This window comes from Papaver somniferum, chromosome 2 (assembly GCF_003573695.1).
Source record: "Papaver somniferum cultivar HN1 chromosome 2, ASM357369v1, whole genome shotgun sequence".
Classification (NCBI taxonomy): domain Eukaryota; kingdom Viridiplantae; phylum Streptophyta; class Magnoliopsida; order Ranunculales; family Papaveraceae; genus Papaver; species Papaver somniferum.
Genome location: NC_039359.1, coordinates 8,541,201 through 8,559,508, shown reverse-complemented (window position 1 = coordinate 8,559,508; position 18,308 = coordinate 8,541,201). Strand labels below are relative to the sequence as shown.

Below are 18,308 nucleotides of genomic sequence, written 5' to 3'. Positions count from 1 at the left end.
GCAAAATTTTTGCCATTTACGCTGCCACTCTGTACGAACCTGTCTTTCAACGTCACCGTACACAAGACTACTCTCCCGACCTCTTTTAGCTTGCATTATCAATGCAACATAAGAGGCGACTTCCTTATTGATTACAACGAAGCGTTGCGCTAACCCAGTTGCACCACGATCATTGATGTTCATGGTTTACTCTAGACATCTCGGAAATATGTTATCCCACATGGTGCTATCATGTTGTTGTGCACGATCGATACAATTTTGGGTAAGATAAACATAATGACGACAAATACATCCATCTTTTGTGATGTTGAATTTTGCATCCAGAACTTTGACTTGAATTTGAGGTTGTGAATCCATATTACAAAAAAATTAAGAAATTAAGAATTGTAAAGAATATGTGGTTAGTTACTCTTGTTTTATATACGAAGAATATTGAGAGATAAAGAAATTCTAGAGAGATTTAGAAATTCTGGAGTGAGTTGAAATGAATTTGAATTTGGGTATTTATAAATGGGGAAATTGTAGTCGTTGGATGAGAAATTGCTGAGCGATTATCTAGTCAACGAGCGACAGCCAGACTAGTGCTAGCGCTGGACTGACCAGCGGGCGATGTTAAGACCATATATCGATAGAGATTTTATCTCTCGTTGGAAACTCCATCGTGTATGCTTATATGGTATATTTGACATATTGACACATGTATTTGCCACTTTGACATACCCATAGTGGGTGCAAAAGTGCCAAATTTTGGTGTTTGACATGTGCATAGGAATAGGCCTTAGCGGAGCAATTGTGGGATGCCAGCGTGAACTGGGGGATATTTTCTTGTTTATGCTGATTTGAACTGTCGGCTTTGGAAAATCATATCGACGTGAATAGTAAAATACCCCAAATTAATACTGTCATCCCTCAATTGCCCATTGTTTTTAATATGTTATGTACGTGAGTTATATCTATTTTTATTTTATTTTCTCCAACAATTATAAATGCAACCGTAGAAAATGTAGCGTCCCAAAATCTAGCTACTTAAAAATCTAAGTTAACATTCAACAGTCTGAGGAATTAAAAATCTAAAACATCTATTTAAGCAATAAAAATAAACTCTAAAGTAAGGCTAACCCAAATCTAAACCCTTTCTGGATTTTTTTTTAGATTATCTCTCCAATAATACATATATTCAAACAATGTAAATATATAAAAACTAATAAAACAGAATCATCCAATCTTAATCATCTTCGTGAACGCTACCGTACATGTTATCTGAAACTGGAGTAGGAAATGAATGAGCACATCATCCCCAAAGGGGTGCTCAGAAGAAATATATAACAAACTTTCAAACATTCACCAAAATGATAATGCATGTCGGATGAAAACCGAGAAAACGCATTCAGTCATATGTTAAAGGTTACTCCAGATAATAAAATTAATAAATACTACCAGGAAAATCCGGGCCTCGGTACCATTCCATACCGAAAAACATGAGGAAGTCTCCATAGCATATAGGCCTATATAATATTTAGGAACAACCAACATACAAGCAAATGGCCATGAAAAACTATCAATAATGAATTCAAGAGAGTTCGTTATCAATTTCCACATGATTGGTTGCAAGCATCTCCTATCTCGTAGGACTCGAACCGTGTCGGATTAACTACTGATAATTAAACACACACTTTAAGAATTTACTACATAACAATTAAACACAAATTATCTACTTATACCACCCTAATTATTATTAGTTCCTAAGCTAGGTCTGAGCTATTAATTTTAGACTCACTACTTGTAATCGAAGGAAACCAAAGTCTAATTCAAAACATATCTAGAATTTTATTAAAAAGACATTAATATGTCACAACTTTCACGAACGGCTTCTAATTCATTTTTGTGGAAACTCCGGCAGCAAAAAGGTATATACATACAAGAAAATAGTCGTAACTAACCTTACCTAACTTAATTTCTTCTCAGCCATGTATATAATTCCTCATCTCTAATCCACTTTCAAACTGGTAAATTTAATCTTTAAATGGGTTATAAAGAGATTAAAATACATTCATTTAATTAAAGAAAACAAGTATCTATCTACCTCAATTCCAGCTACAATAAAATAGGCCAAGAACATCATCACTAGTAGTCTGCTTTACTTACTTGCTCTTCCTCGCACTTCTCATCTCCCTCTTAAAACTTACTCCTTAACTATTGTTACTCTCAATCTAGCTATTTTATTGTTATTACACCACTTGCCAATAACTATATGTGACTCATACTAACCCATTTAGCCTATGACTAACTACAACACCAGCTACTTACATATAAACAAGACTACAAGAGATAACTATCCATTTTTATAATATAAAAGAAACAAAGATGGTTAATTAGTATAAATGAGTCAAATGTCTAGCTACCTGATTCCATGCACGATGACACCTTTCACATACATATTTTTACCCATCAAAAATTCTTCTACATAATTTAAAACAACAAAAAACATAGTCAAAGCATGCTGACTGCGGTCAAAAAGTGCAGGCCAAAATTTGAACGTGTCGTATCGTATTCACCCAATATCCAAATGACGCATGAAAATAGTCGATTTCGCATATTTTTCCAAGATCTATCTAATCGTACTAACATACCATCCAAATTATTTTTTCATCAATAATTATAATTTCCTGTTTAAGTTCAATTAACTATAACAATGCATGACCAGAAGAGTATCGAGAACCTTCAATGGCTAAAGGCCGATTTATGAATTACTAAAAAAAACATGATAAAATTCAAGCTATTTTGTTGTGATTTTTTCTAATTTTTTCAATTGTTTTTAGGGTGAAAAATTACATTTAGTGCATATGGTGATGCTTATATGAAGACGATAAGAGCTCATCTATTTCAGTTAACCTCAAAGAATCATTATCAGTTACATGGGGAACTAAAGACATGGGTCAAGAAAGCACTGTTTTTTGCACAACACTTCATTTGTAAATTTTGCAAAAAATTGTGCATATCTAGTATTTCAGGTTCTTACAAACTTATACATGCAGATTGTGCACATCATGCATACATAAGAATGCCTTAATTATTTTTCCGAGATTTAACTGGAATGGTTCTAATAAATTTTATTTAACCTCACTTTTTGACAGAGTAATGTATTATACTTAGTACAATTTGAGATCAGAAATTGAAAGAAATTGAAGAAAAGATGAAGCAACCTATGGTTCAATTGAACATTTCCTAATTGAGTTTTCTCATAAATTTCAATAATCACCAAAGTACATCTTCTTACACGTATATACTACAAACATATGAAACCTATAATCAAGCATTTGGATTACGACACTTGAAACCATCCGGAAGACCCAAGAAAAAACGTAATATAAACTAATTTTCCAATTATTACTAACGGTTAATACTACTGATACCAGTAAACTCAGTAACAAAACTAAGAGAACATCCCCTAACCTCTCCCCTCTAGTCATATATCATTACCAGTACCACTGCCTCAGAAGATATCCTTGTGTCTCAAGGATAAAAGTATGGAAACGTGTTGTGATGTTTGCAACATGCTCCCAAATAACATTTTATGGAGTATCATTAGTCAATTAAACAAGCACATGGATAACTTCCCTCTGTTGCAAAGCACCTTTCTTTTATCCAAAAATATTCCAGGTTGCATAATAATTTGCCCTTCATGATCTACAATACACAAGATAGGATAAGGAACAAGAATCTGATCAATTTTCTTCTTTAACTGAGATACAGGAAAGATGAGATGAATTCAGGCAATATGAGGGAGGCAACTGTAACTTGTAGGAAAGTATTCTCACCTTTTGCAAATTTAGAAACCCACAATATTTTTTTGACAAATTGAAATTCTTGCGCTTGTTTGTAAGGTTGCAATTTCATATATACCATATCTCCCACCTCAAATGACCTATCCACCCTCTTCTTGTCAGCAAAGAACTCAATTTTCTCTTGTGTTTTGTATTATGATTCCTTTAGGAGATCAAACATAGCATATTTGTTCCATATGGTCCTCCATTGATGCCACATAAGTAATAACATGTGCAAGGAAGCCATGTGTGGAGGATTGTCACTATACAATACCGTGAAAGGAATAATTTTCAAGCTGGTGAGGTAACTTGCATTGTACCACCATTCTGCTATAAGCCATTGATACCATTTTCCAGGTTGACGCTGTGTCACACATCTTAAGTAGTTTTCTAAAGAAGCATCCACCGGATTCTTTGTCTAATCATCACTTTGAGGATATCAAGATCCACTCAAACTCAGATTGGTACCCAAATCTTTAAATAGATCTTTCCAGAATTCGATGGTAAAGATTTTATTTATGACTAGCACAATTGATGAACCAAGTTCATGCAGTTTAAACACTTGATGCCGATTATTTGTTTTGTCATAGTTACTGCTGTGTAAGGATTGTGCAGTCCAATAAAATGACAATAGTTAGTTAACATATCCATTACCACCAAGATCACACTTCTTATTTCTTTGACAGGCAAAACTTTGATAAAAACCATTGTAATGTGTTACCAAGCTAGTTCATGAATGGGTAAAGGTGTAAGAGTTACCTGGAACATTATGATCTTATTTTTTTATCTGAACAATGTCACAAGTGTCGAAAAATATGAGAACTTCCTTCTTCATTCATGTCCAATAAAAGTAACTTTTCGCCTTGCTATATGTAGCTTGCATCCTTGAGCGAACCCCTACTGCAGAAGAATATGAACCGAAGTAAAATAAAATTGTAATATCCCGATATTTGGCAGTGGTTGGATGAATGGAATATAAGTAATGTTTTGTCCTTTCCTAACACCGAGGCCATTTCAGCACAGTTGGCTCCAGAATTGGCAGAAAACTCTTCAGTTAAGCGTGCTTGGACGGAAGAAATCATGGGATGGGTAAACTTCTGGGAAGTTGCTACTGGATAACCACAACGATGCCGGTTGAATATCCCACACTGCCGGATAGCCACAGTGGCTAAGTGCGGACAATATCAGTGGAGGGACGGGTCATTACAATTGGTATCAGAGCTTTAGGCTTTAGATCTTGAATGATACCGTAAATAAAATATTTTTGTATGTTGCTATGCATGATTGTTTGATTTGATTGATTGTACGAATTTCTTGTTTAACCTTATGTTTTAGTTGTTCAGTCCAAATTGAATTTATGTGAGCAATTGCTTGTTTTTCGAGATATTTTGTTGAACTAATGTTGTACGTTTATAGTATTTGGCATGTAGATATTTAACTTATTTTCTAAATTTAGGTTTATAGTATTGACATGTAGACATTTAACTCATGTTCTAAATTTCGGGACGAAATTTCTTTTAACGGTGGTAGAATGTAATACCCAGTATTTTTATTTGTCTTCTCGGGTTGGATTTTACAAGAAGCAGCTAACATTGTTATTTAGGTTTTTTTTGTTACCTTAGCCTAGCTAGGTTGTTTGCACTAATAAAGCTGCAAGTTAGGGTGGAAATAGCCTAGCAATGGTTTAGGTGAGTTCATATCTAGTGCACCCCTAACACCATTATTGAAGACGGGTGGTGGGCCCAAGCCTATTGTGGTTGGTACTATTTGACGCAGGTTGGTTTCTAAGTTAGACACTTTTTCCGTCGGGAAGGCCATGCATCTTACTTAAGAGATCACCAATTTGGTGTTGGCGTGCTAGTTGAGGGTGGGAGTATTTTACACACCGTAAATAGCCTGCTGGAGATGAAAAGTCACTCAACCAAGATGACAATGCTGCTTATTGACTTCTCTAATGCTTTCAATATGGTGTGTCGGTCTCATCTCATTAAATAAGTTCGACTCCATTGTCCAAGTATTTCACGTTGGGTGGAATTTTGCTACATTAGGCATACTAGACTTTATTATGACCAATATATTTTGTCCTCGGCTTTTGGTTTCGAACAAGGAGACCCCCTAAGTCCTCTGTTGTTTGCTTTGACACTCCATCCCCTTGTGAAATTCATTACTTCTTGTTGCAAAATTGATTTTCACGCCTGGTACCTTGATGATGGCTCAATTATTAGTGACACGTTTGAGGTGGCCAAAGCTTTGAGCATCATAAAAGCCGAAGGCCCAGGTAGGGGGTTACATCTCAATATAAAGAAAACATAGGTTTTTTGGCCTTCCATTGATCCCAAAAGTATTGTTGAAGGTGTTTTACCTCGGGATATTGGTAGACCTACTAATGGTATTAAGCTTTTGGGGGGACCAGTGAGTTTAGACCTGAATTTTGGTAGTGACATGGTGCTGAGCAGGGTACACAAAACCATCCAGCTTATGTCCGCCATCAAAAAAATCAAAGACCCCCAAAGTGAGATGTTATTACTTCGCAACTGCACCAGTGTATCCAGATTATATTTTGCAATGCGAACTACCAAACCCGCAATGCTCCAACAAGCCACTGAAATTTTGATGACCATTTATCTCAGTATTTGAGACTCTCGGTCACAAGAGATGGTGTTGGTTTTGGGACATTGCAATAACGATTAACTACTCTACCTATCAAAGAGGGTGTTCTCGACATTTATATTATGGCGGACACTCGCACCTACTGTTATCTTGCCTCCCAAAGTCATCCTTTCCAGTTCAAAAGGTGATACTCAGTAGCTTATTCTCATCAGATAAGGATCTTCTTATCAGTTGGCTCTTCATATTTTCATCCAGGTACGCGGACTACCTTCTTGACCCACTTGACCCAGGTATGGCTACCACTTGACCCATAATTTCTCCAATCTAAGTTACAACAACTACATTCATATGCTATAGTAGTAAGAACTTCAATTGTATCCGGAACTGCTGAAAGCCCAATTGTTCCTCCGTATAAACCATATCCAGGATATAATCGTTCACTCCTGAGTCCGGAGCTACTACACCATCAAAATCTAGCCCATCACTACCACCAATAAAAAGACTAACTTAAGAGCAGATGAGGTTGATGGGAGAAAAAGAGTTATGTTATAATTGTGATGCAGTCTATAAACCTGGACAGTTCTTTATGTTACAGGTAGAGCAACCAGAATCTCCATATGTCGAGGTGGAACATGCAATATACGAGGATGTAGTAAATCACCTTGTCTGATACCTCTAGTAGCAGAGAATTATTCACATGGATAACCATGATACCTCACTAAGATTCCCAGTGGCTACCACTTGACCCATAATTTATCCAATCTAAGTTACAACAACTTCATTCATATGCTCCGGTAGTAAAAACTTCAATTGTATCAAAAACTGCTGAAAGCCCAATTGTTTCTCCGTATAAACCGTGTTCGATATATAGTCATGGACTACCAACAGTTGCTTGTTAATGCTCCATGGAGGTTCCTCAATCACTCTGTTCAACAAATCCCATTTGTTAAACTTGAAGATCATGATATTATTATCAACTTCTACAATTCTGAGGTCTTCAGAAGACATAAAAGGCTATGTGAATCCAATAAACTTTTCCCCAATCTCTCCACGCATACGACCTTCAATGTTAACCTTACCGATAGCACTTGCCTCCCAGCTATTCTCTTCCCCTTCTCCCTCATTAGCAGATTGATTACAAGCCATAACTTCATTAGTATTTCCCAAATCCAACATATCTGCTTGAACTTGTTAACTAGTTCACCCACTGGTTCACTGCCATCACCTTCCATTGTTGAGAAATATATGACTCTAGGGTTTATGTAAAACGGTTTTATGCTAGAAACATGATTTTTTGGATGATTATATAGATTAGTGTCGTGGGAGGATATACTCAATATATTATCGCATATTTTGATTATTCTAGAATATCTGTCTTCTTAAGGAAGTACATGCAGCTGGCTATTGACCAGCCGAGAATAAAAAGAAAACAAATTTTAATTTGTTAACTGTTTTGTTTTTTTGAAATTCAAAAAATTTAAAATAAGTGAAAGGTGGGATTTGTGGATGATTTGACTCACTGATTTGGAAAGAAGATAGTTCTTCTTCGACCTCTTATCGTTGATCTCATCACATACAATTTGTTCATTCGAACGTTTGATAACAAGCTCGGCAAACACCTTGATCACAATACACATATAGGCAAACGCCATTAAAGACAACGCAAGCTGTAAACACATATTGGAAAAGCAGCGAAAGATTAGTTCCTCATAATAAACTTATTAATAATAAGATTGTTGTTTTCTTTTTAAAACTTGTAAAAATAACAAATGTGAAAGAAGTAATGAAACTTTAAAATTAAACCATAGAGAAAAACTTAATTAAAAACTGCTAATGCTATTACTTATGCAAAGCAAAAGTTCTGAGAGGAAAGATCTTTAAAGGAAATGATGTTTTTTGAAAACTGAGTTAACTCATCTATGTCGCCCGATCCCTACCTATTATTACGTGTACACTTTTTCCAGAATTTGTGCATACTTTGATATGAGGTTTTGGATTTCTTCTCTTGGATGTAAATCTCATCCTTGAGACCACTAATAAAACTCAAAACGAAATACTCCTAAGTCAAATGAGGATTTATACTTGACATAAGGGCTTTGGAGCAGTTCCTATGGAATGAACAAACTCAGAGTTTGTTCATTTTGCTTCCACTATGGAATGAACAAACATGAAAAATGGATGTTCAAATCATCAAATTTGTTGCCTTGAACATTGAGTCGGAACATCCAGCGCGCGTCTGTGTTAAGGACGAGCGCCATTTTTACCAACGCTGACGACAGAAGAAATAACGCCAGCGTAATTATTTCCAACGCGTTTTCACTTATAACACTAGCGTCCATATCAATACGCCAGAGTCAGTCCCAATGGCGCTAACGACATAATACGAACGGCTGAAAAATATTGTAATCCAACGGCTATATTTTTTTTGAATTTTATAAATACTCCTCATTTCAACTCTAAATTCACACATTCTTCATTCTACACATTCTTCTCTTCACTCTCAATTCTTGATTAAACATGTCTCGGCCCCGGTTAGTTCGGCGAGTTTCGTATGCTAAAGAAGAAGATGAATCTATTTGCAGAAACTATGTTTTTTTATCTACTCATCTTGCTTCGGCAAACTATCCATGGGTGAATTTCTGGGCGGTTATTCACGATGGGTTCTGCAGTGACACTGGTAATCTGAGTCGTCATTCTATATGCGACATAAAACATCGTTTTGGTACAATTAAGAAAGAAGTAAGTAAGTTTGTAGATTTAACCATACAAGTAAATCGATATCGACCGAGAGGTGAAACTGATGCTGAGATGGTAACAAGATCTCTGGCTGAATGGCGAAGATGGAAAAATTGTGGCTTTTCTTTTCGAAAAATGTTTTGAAGTCCTAAAGGTGTTGAACAGTTTCAAACCCTTCTTTGTAGTTGTTGTTCCACCTAGTACTTCTTCTCATTACTGAAGCTAATGTAATGTAGTCCTTCGTAATTTAGTGAAGCCAACGTAAAACACTCACTTTTAAACAAATGTAATTTTATTTAGTTAAGACTGTCGTACTTTTACATTAATCTCTCTAACGTCGCTCATCTCTAGCTCCCTCATTGTTATTTTCTGGAGCCAATAATTCACAAAGTCCTGGGGATAGACCCGGGAAATCAGCCAAAGCCAACATAGTATGTAAATTTCCAAATGTTGATAGACCTGGGGATAGAACTGATAGACCTGGCTGAACAAAATTAGGCGTTTGACCTGGTTGAACAAAATTAGGAGATTTGAAAGCACTCTGTGTACTCGGTTGGAAAGCATTTTGTGTACTCGGTCCTCCAAGCATATAAGAGGTTTGTTGTTGTGGTAGTGGCATTCATTTGGGTTGTAGGGCGATAATGATGATGCAATGCGCCTAGGTTCAAGCCGATATGATTGAGGTTGAGATACATGCACAATTTGTGGTGCCACATTGTGCTGTGTTTCTCGCACCACTGTTTCTTCACTTTCTTGCCATGATCTGTGGTTTCTTCACTTTCGTGCAATGATCTGTTGTTCCTGGTGGAATTGGAAGAATGTGACCGCCGCCCATCATTATTTGCAGTTGGAGTTGGAGATGGAGTCAATCCAAACATTGTGTCTGTCTGCCATTTTCGTAGTTATTCCAAGTGCATCGACTCTACTTGCCGATTCCGCCAATGAAAATCGTTGAGTCGAATCCGCAACTCTTCCTCACTGGCAGTGACATTGTCGTAAGGATAATCACGGTCCATACCTTGGGAAACAATGGGGATCGTGGTTGTCTCACCTTGTGAAGTAATACTTTGAAGCTCCCAACGAATTTCAGGCATATTTGACGAGGATGATGAAGAACTTGCACCCGTCCTGGGATAAGTCATAAAGCTTGGCTCTTCTGGAGGTGGTTGGCTAGGAACGATATTTGGATTATGGGACATGTCGGATAACCCTGGGAAATCAACTCCATAGACGTGCATGTTCCGTGTCCCAATCACAGGCTTCGCAATTGACTGGTACCAGTTGACATACTGCGCTTCACTAATATCCAACCTTGTATTTAGTTCATACCTCTCCCAACCGGTTATTATCAGCCGATAAAAATCTGATGCAGAGGTTTGCATCTGTTGTAGCGGGTTAATTTTAATTGCCAATATACCTTTATTTGGTAATGCACTCTTTCTCCCATATACCAAACCCCTCTTTGTGATTCCGAACTGTAAAAAACAACTCTACGCATAGAATTATCTAGAATTCTTGCTCCAACATCATCATTATACTGAGGTAAATCAACGTAAGGGTGAACAACTACGTTGTTGTGGCTCCGAGTCATCTGTTGTAACCTCTGCACAAAACTGGAACCAAAGACGTTGCTGCCAGTGTTTTTCTCTATGCTGGTCTTCATATACATGTCCAACATTTGAAATCTAACTGTCTCGTCTTTTAGGATTGGTTTACCAACACGGAAGTAGGTATACCACCAATACTGCAAATTACTCCATAATTTTAATATTTAGTAATAACAATAAATTTAAAAATAATAATTTTGATATTTACCTCTATGATGCTTCAGAAACCAGTGAAGTTTCCGTCGCCCGTGGACGCTTTATCCAGCACACAGTACAATTCTGCTAAAATTGCAGATCCTCAGTCACAATCTGGTGCTTTGTCGAGATCTTCTAACGCTTCAATCCAACCAACACGAGCAACAGAAGTTGAGTTTGGAAAGAATGCCTGACCCAGTACCCATAAGATATACATCCTTTCGAGTTCAAGATAGTCATCTACATGTGCTGGGTTTCTGGGTTTGGTTAGGACGATCTTCAAGGCCGCACATCTAATCCCACCTCCTTTCAAATCACTACGAGGGATATTTGATTCCAAAAACGAGGGACAAAGCGTCTCCCATTTACTATTTGAGATCCATTCGTCTTGGTTGAATGGTGGCGGGTTTCCCGTTCCACTTGGAATCCCAAATGAAATACAAATCAAGGGGAGTAATTCCTATTACAAGTATAATATCAACTATGATTAATTCTTTTGATTATTTAATAATTATTTAAAAAATTTAATTTAAGTTAAGTGAAGTTAAAAAAACTTACCAATTTCGAAATCCATAAAATGGAATGTGTGCGTCATCATCCACCACCTTTCTACCACTGCTTTCAGAATTTTTTTGTTCTGTTTTCTAGGCTGTATTCTATAAAGCGCACGCCAAGGATATCTGTCAACCCTTTCTCGGACTGCAGCCGGTAGACCAACATAAACAACATTTAATTCTGAAAATCCACCTCTCGTGACATGATAATTCTTAGATCGTTCATGATGTCCCGACACATGACCCGGGATTAATAATGGAGCAGCAACTATATTTGGGTTAGCAAACTCTTCTTCTCGATTTTGAGAAAAATCTACACCTGTGTGAGGCAACGGTGTCGATTCATTTTTCAGATCTCTTTTCTTCTTTATACTATTCATCGCTCTTCTCGCTATGTTCTTATTGTATTAGAATTTTTTGATTTAGAAGAGTTTTAGAAGAAGGAAATGGAAGTGGTGTGACTGAAAATGAAATCAATAAAACGAATTTATAGAGTTCAAATACGACCTTTGGAAATATAGGCGTTAAAGAGTCGACCGTTAGAGACTTCTTGTCTAACGCCCGCGTCAGGTCTACTGACGCCCGAGTTTTTCTTTCCAGCCCCCGAGTCTCTCTTCCGGTCGCGCGTATGGTGGTCCAACGCCCTACGCTTTACCATAGTGGAAAACCCAGTTTGGCCATCCACGTGGCTGAACAAATATTTGAGTTTGGCCATCGTCATAGGAACTGCTCTTTCTCAAATAATTCTCTAAGGCAGTGATTTGAGCCAATTTGCTAAATAAATTAACATAATTATCATCTATAAGATTTTCAATTCCCACTACTGATCTATCAAAAAAAAAAAAAGAGAAAAAAGAGAAAAAAAATTTCAAATCGAGCACGCACACACCCAGATAGACCCTTCCATGTACCAATTTTAAAATTAACAAACCATTTATCAGCTTTACCATCCGTTTCATCAATATGCTTGAGCCGAAAATCTCTCACTTTTCAAAACCCAACCTCTTGGATTTTAACCATCAAAAAGAGTATCAGATCCTGGAGCTCCTCTTGGATCTCCAATGTTGTCGCTAGACGACTTAAAAGCATGAAACATTTTAGTAATCTGATTTGAAAGTATGCGATGATTAACATCTAATTGTCGTTTGTATAAAAAAAAAAAAAAATCTAATTGTCGACTTAAGTTAACCATTGGTGTTTCCAAATCGGCGAACTTCTGTTGATGAACTTTTTGAATATCGGAGGCTTGATTTTCTGTACCACCCGTAACAATGGAACGGCTTTGATGCCGAATATACTATACTTGGTACAATTTGAGATCAAACCTTCGAAAGAAATGATGAGTAACCTGTGGTTCAATTGAACACAGCCTAATTGAGTTTTCTCATAAATTTTGATAAGCACCAAAATGTATCTTCTTACACATTTATAATTTTATACCATAAACACCTTGGCACTATCTGGAAGACCCAAAAAAAAAAAAAAAGACATTGATATTGCTAACTCATTAACAAAACAAAAGGACACCCCCAACTGGATGAGTTGCTGAATCAAAAGTATAAACACAAAGCACGTGATGTTATTGGTCCTGCACAACTGCACCCAGTCTTTCCTTGCTATCACTGGCAGAACACAGAGCTTTCCAAACACAGACCAACATCTTCATCGGAGGTCGTAATTTCTGCACAAAAACATTCTAGATCTATTAAGTAAGCAAGAAATATAAAATTTTAATTTAGCTTGTGGATTTTTCTTCCCGAGTAAGAAGTCACTAAAACCACGTTTCAAATATTTCGGCTCATGTATACCACTGGGTAAAGAAGAACCCACCATGTACAGAGGAAGGGTTTTAAATGGTCAGCTACATGGTTTGAGTTGATTGTTTCATGTTCCCGCCAAATCACATGGTGGGTGTTGCTAGCACACTTTAAACATGCTTGGTGTTTTAATGAAATAGCTCTGTATCCGGGATTTAGGTTGGGGGAGAGTTGACTGTTTCATGTTCCCAGCATTTAGGTTGCTCGTCTGGGAATTAACCAAAGATTTTGCATTTCCGGGTGGAAACACATGTCAATTTTTCAAAATTCACAAAATTACTCCTAAAAGTTCAGCAGGAGAAAGAGTAATGATTGATGACATGGATAATTTAAAAAAAAAAGGAGAAAAGAGTTTACCTGGAACACTAACAACAGCTCTGCTTCCCCACGCACGATCAACCCCAAACTCCAGTAACAGGTAACTGGCGTGACACACTCACTCAATACGGGTTTTAAAATCCCTCCACTGGGAACAAAACGGTGAACAACTCTCCCGCTACAAAAACAAAATGTGTAAAGAAAACCAAAATAAAAAAACACAACAAAAACAAAACGTAAACTTGGTAAGTAGACACGGAGCCAACGTTGCGCAAGTGGGTCAGTAGACCCCACTAAGAAATTGGCCCTTGGTTTTCTCATGATATTACATACAAACCCTTCTTTTCTTTACTTTTGACCCCAGTAAACCAAATATGTTTAGTGCTGCCCCTACTGTGTCAAGTTTCTAGGCCCATTACCGAGTGTAGGAACAATATGCACAACAACTATGCAATTGAAAGCAAAATACAACGGTCCAGTCTAACAAAATGGATCAGCTGATTGAGCTATTTAGAGCAAATCTATCTATTTATCCTTCCCGAAGTCGGTGATCACCATCTTAATTCAGAAGGCCTAATGCAGTAGTTTTGCAGCTTCATGCCCCAGCATCTTAATATCTTCCATGGTTCAACCCACTGCTGAGCAAGTCATAGTTGCTTAGTTAGGTCCTCGCTGACCCCTACAAGCCACCTTGCTCAACAGCCCCACACAACGAGATAGGGTAGAGCAGTATCTATAGGCCGTGGAATTGAGTGTTCTGTCTATACAATGAAAATCTAATCACTGTATTGTTGCTTTTTCATGGTTTCTGCAACAAATTGTAATCAATTCTAATCAATCTTAGATTACTTTAGTCTAAGCCGGATTAAGGTTGGGTCAAGTGTTTAAGTTTAGCTTAAGGCTTAGATTAAGTTAAGTAGTTGGGTGTCCTATAGCCAAGTAGTGAAGTGTCTCTCCAACTCATGATGGAAAGGCTGGAAGTAGACTCTCTTCTAGCCTCTTGCATATAAAAAAGAATTGATGTTTTCTCTCCATCATTTAAGCATGGGGAAATATAAGTAGAAGTAGTAGTGATCATGTCATCCAACTATTTCTTCTTAGTTCTTACAAGATCAGTTCTTGCCCAATGTTAAAGCTGCAGAACATGGTGTTCTTACTGTGAAGAGGTTTATGCTGCTGTTATGATGTTGTCTACGATACTGATTACTTCAGTTGTAGTATGAACTGTGTGCACCTTATACAGTGTTGTTTAAGTTGTAGAACATGTTAATACTAGGGTTAAATATCAATTCCGGCATAAGGTTATGGGTATAATCATTACTAAAGTTCAGTGATGATGATTAACGAGCTGAAATTTTAACATGTATAACTAGATTCGTGGAATCATTCTTCTTTACCCAACCAGTCATTCTGTGAGAAAATGATACTGCGAAAATTATGGGTTAACAGAACCTCATCCAGGTGGCCTAAAGTTATTAAGCAGTCTGTTCCCTAGGACAATTGTAACTAATTAAATTCAAAACACCCTATAACAAAGCAAAGACTCAAGAGAGAATATGTCAAATCAGAGAAAAGATCATCATCAAACTTCGCAATAAGAGTATACTGTTAGCTTTTGTGGTTTCAGCAACAAATCACATTTTGTTATAGTAAAACCGAATTAGTGTTTATCCTAATCAAGTGTGTATTTAAGAATCAGATTAGGTACGAAAGTCAAAACCTGTTATGCTTTGAGGATATGGTGCGTACAGATAAAGTACTTCAGGTATTACCCATAAAGTGGCATCCTAGTAACTAATCTGAATGCGATGGCTGAGTGAAAGATACATGTCTATGTTGATAATGAGTTGGTCTCTCTTCTAATCTTGTTTAAAAACTAATTTCTGCCATTAGTGAAGGATAGAGATATAAAAGTGGAAGCCTACCTCCAGCTGAAACAAAAACTATCATAAAGCTGTTATCTATCAAGTTCTTGTCTACTCTTCTACATCAAAGTCAGGTATATGTCAGGTATATCTGTCTTATGATCCATGATTGCATATATGTAGTTGTAGGATATAATGATCCGAAGAATGTGCAATAAAGTATCAGGATGAAGTAATTATATTTATATCTAATCATGTTGTAGTGAAGCATCAATCATGTTTAGGTGTTGATTTTCTAACATATATTTCTCAGTTTCTCATTCTCCTAAGCAACGGAACTTCTGAGGAAACACATATTTTTTACCTTCTGAAGTGTGTTTCAAGTTGAACTCCAAGTCCTGGCATAATCAAAACAGACTCTGGAACAAACACAAAGATGGAGATAGCATAATGTGACATTGCTCAAAAAAGAGACGGTTGAATTCACTTTCGATTCATAAAACTTCATATGCTTGTGAATGCATTTCCTCCTTCACAAGTATGCTGCTCTACAAAAACCAGAGAAACAAGGCCTAACAAGATGAGTACAACGAGTTTGATAAATTTACCTTTCTCAATTGAGTTCCAGTGCAATGACTTGACAATTATGATACCAAATAAATTGACCCAGAAGAACAATACACCTGGTGTTTCCTGCCATTACAAGATGACCATGTTAATAACAATTTCCAGTATCTGATAACTTCACTGCTGTTTTCCACAATTGGAGAGAAATATGAGCACACTAAAGCTAATTTATTTTACAAGTAATCTATTATCTTTGAATGCCTTGAGGACAATTCAATTCCTGAGACATGTTAGGACATTTCCTCTATCAAAAGAATACTATCAAAGAGATAAATATATGTGAGCCAAAAGGGTAAATAGAAACCAGCAATTACCTGCAGCAGTATGAGAGATACAGTATCTGCCAACAACAGAAGAATGGTGAGGTATAATAGAAAACCCTTCATAGTACTCTGCTTGACTAGGATATGATGGGAGTCGATTACATTGCATGACCCAGTTTGATCATCATGGTAGTAGGAATATCTCCCATTGGAAATAGTGGCAACAGCCATTTTTAACCGAATCGAATAACTTATATATCATTCAGCTCATACTTTACTAAGCCGCAACGACAACTGCGAATTAGAAATTGCCAATATCTCAATACATTTGGGAGAAAGAAAAGCACTTAGTAATTTTTTTCTTACATTTTTTTTCTTTTTTTCTTTGACAATATATGGATGTACAGAGCCAGAGATTGATATGAGAAAGGAATGCAGTGAGTCTTTCTAAATTTTATACCAATGACGGTAAAACCGTCAAAGCTGGTAAGTTACAGCACTCTAGCCCCAGATTACGAAAGAACACTGTAATTAACAAAAAGGCCTTCAGTACACAACTCAGTACAATGGTGGAGAGCAATTTATGTAAATTACTAAGTTTCCTCCTTTTGTATTGTTTATGCATTTCAACAGTGCCAGAAGTGAACTTATGGTAACATTTTAAACTCTCATGTTGATTTTGTCCCTTGCTCAAATCAGGAAAGAACACACTAGAATCAGACGCCATAATACAGAAAGATTGGTAAACGTTCACAAATGACTCATGCGTATCGTGTTACCAAGTATGTACCCCTTGCCGGTCTCTATTTATTAATTTTTAATCTAATGAAAAGAATTAATACTTTCTTTTGAACTAAACCTTTCTCAAGAAGAATAAAAAGAATGCCATAACAAAGAATAAACACAAAAAAAAGATCCCCCCAAAGTAAAATTTGGAATTAAATTATGTTACTTATGACAGCTACCCCTTCAACTACCATCATTGTGCCTACAGACAATAGTTGAACCATGCCTAATCAAGAAATCGCTGAAAACAATAGAAGTGTCTAGAAAACTTACTTAAGAACAGTTTACTTGAAATGACATACCTGGCTAGAAAAATCAAACAACTGACATTCGTGAAACAAAGAAAATCAGGTGAAATCTTTTACTGTCCGCTGTCATAGTTCATAAAGCTTACAACCTTAGATACCCAATGTGTAATACTTATTTCTACCAACAGGCACATGCCCACCAATACAAATTATGCTAATGGAAATTACAACATACAGCTGATCACAAATAAGAACTGTTAATCATATTGGACCCAGAGATGATAAAGTATGTATTAACTGAGAAGAAGGGTCGCATTCAAAAACCAGCTAAGGAAATCCATAACCCTCTTATTTACACATTGGAAGAAGAGAAAACATAGAACATTTATTAATCCTGCGATCCATTCCCTCACCTCTTCGTCTAATTTGGTGTTATTTCATTATCATCAGCAGGATATATATCACTGCTAGTAACTAGCTACGCCCCACCTACTAACCATCAGTATTACAAGTATTTGCTAACATTAAGAATTAAGAGGGTTGAGAGACAATTTATCGAATACTTAACCTACCATTAAAAAGAATAGAAAGAAAAATCGCAAGGAAGATTAGAAAAATTGGGCAAGAACATACCTTCAAAGTGCGACCATTAGTAGAGATCGGGACTGTTATGCGAGAATAATGTCGTCAAATTTTGATGGAATCTGAAGCAACAGTGAATTGGGACTCCGGTTTTTCTTTTTGCCTCAACTCAATAGAAGAAGAAGAAGGTGGAAATAGATAAGGAGGGTGGAAAACAGAATATCGGTCACAACGAGGGGGCGCCCGAAATGCAAAATGTGGGTGTAGTTTCTTTCT

At 36.7% G+C, this 18,308-nt stretch overlaps 1 protein-coding gene across 2 annotated transcripts; it reads right to left on the bottom strand.

Moving 5' to 3' along the window:
• Positions 1 to 12,863: 12,863 nt before the first annotated feature.
• LOC113346825 lies at positions 12,864 to 18,229 on the bottom strand. 2 transcript variants are annotated; one of them, XM_026590353.1, is made up of 7 exons: positions 18,084 to 18,211; positions 16,783 to 16,941; positions 16,468 to 16,710; positions 16,135 to 16,219; positions 15,891 to 15,945; positions 13,701 to 13,839; positions 12,864 to 13,207 (listed from the first exon to the last, which is right to left on the bottom strand). In XM_026590353.1, the coding sequence occupies exons 3-7, from the start codon at positions 16,645 to 16,647 to the stop codon at positions 13,106 to 13,108; spliced, it is 561 nt and encodes a 186-aa protein (XP_026446138.1). In that variant the 5' UTR covers positions 16,648 to 16,710; positions 16,783 to 16,941; positions 18,084 to 18,211; the 3' UTR covers positions 12,864 to 13,105. The 2 variants fall into 2 exon arrangements, with proteins under 2 accessions (XP_026446138.1, XP_026446137.1); XM_026590352.1 differs by lacking the exon at positions 16,783 to 16,941 and having other exon boundaries at positions 18,084 to 18,229.
• Positions 18,230 to 18,308: the final 79 nt, after the last annotated feature.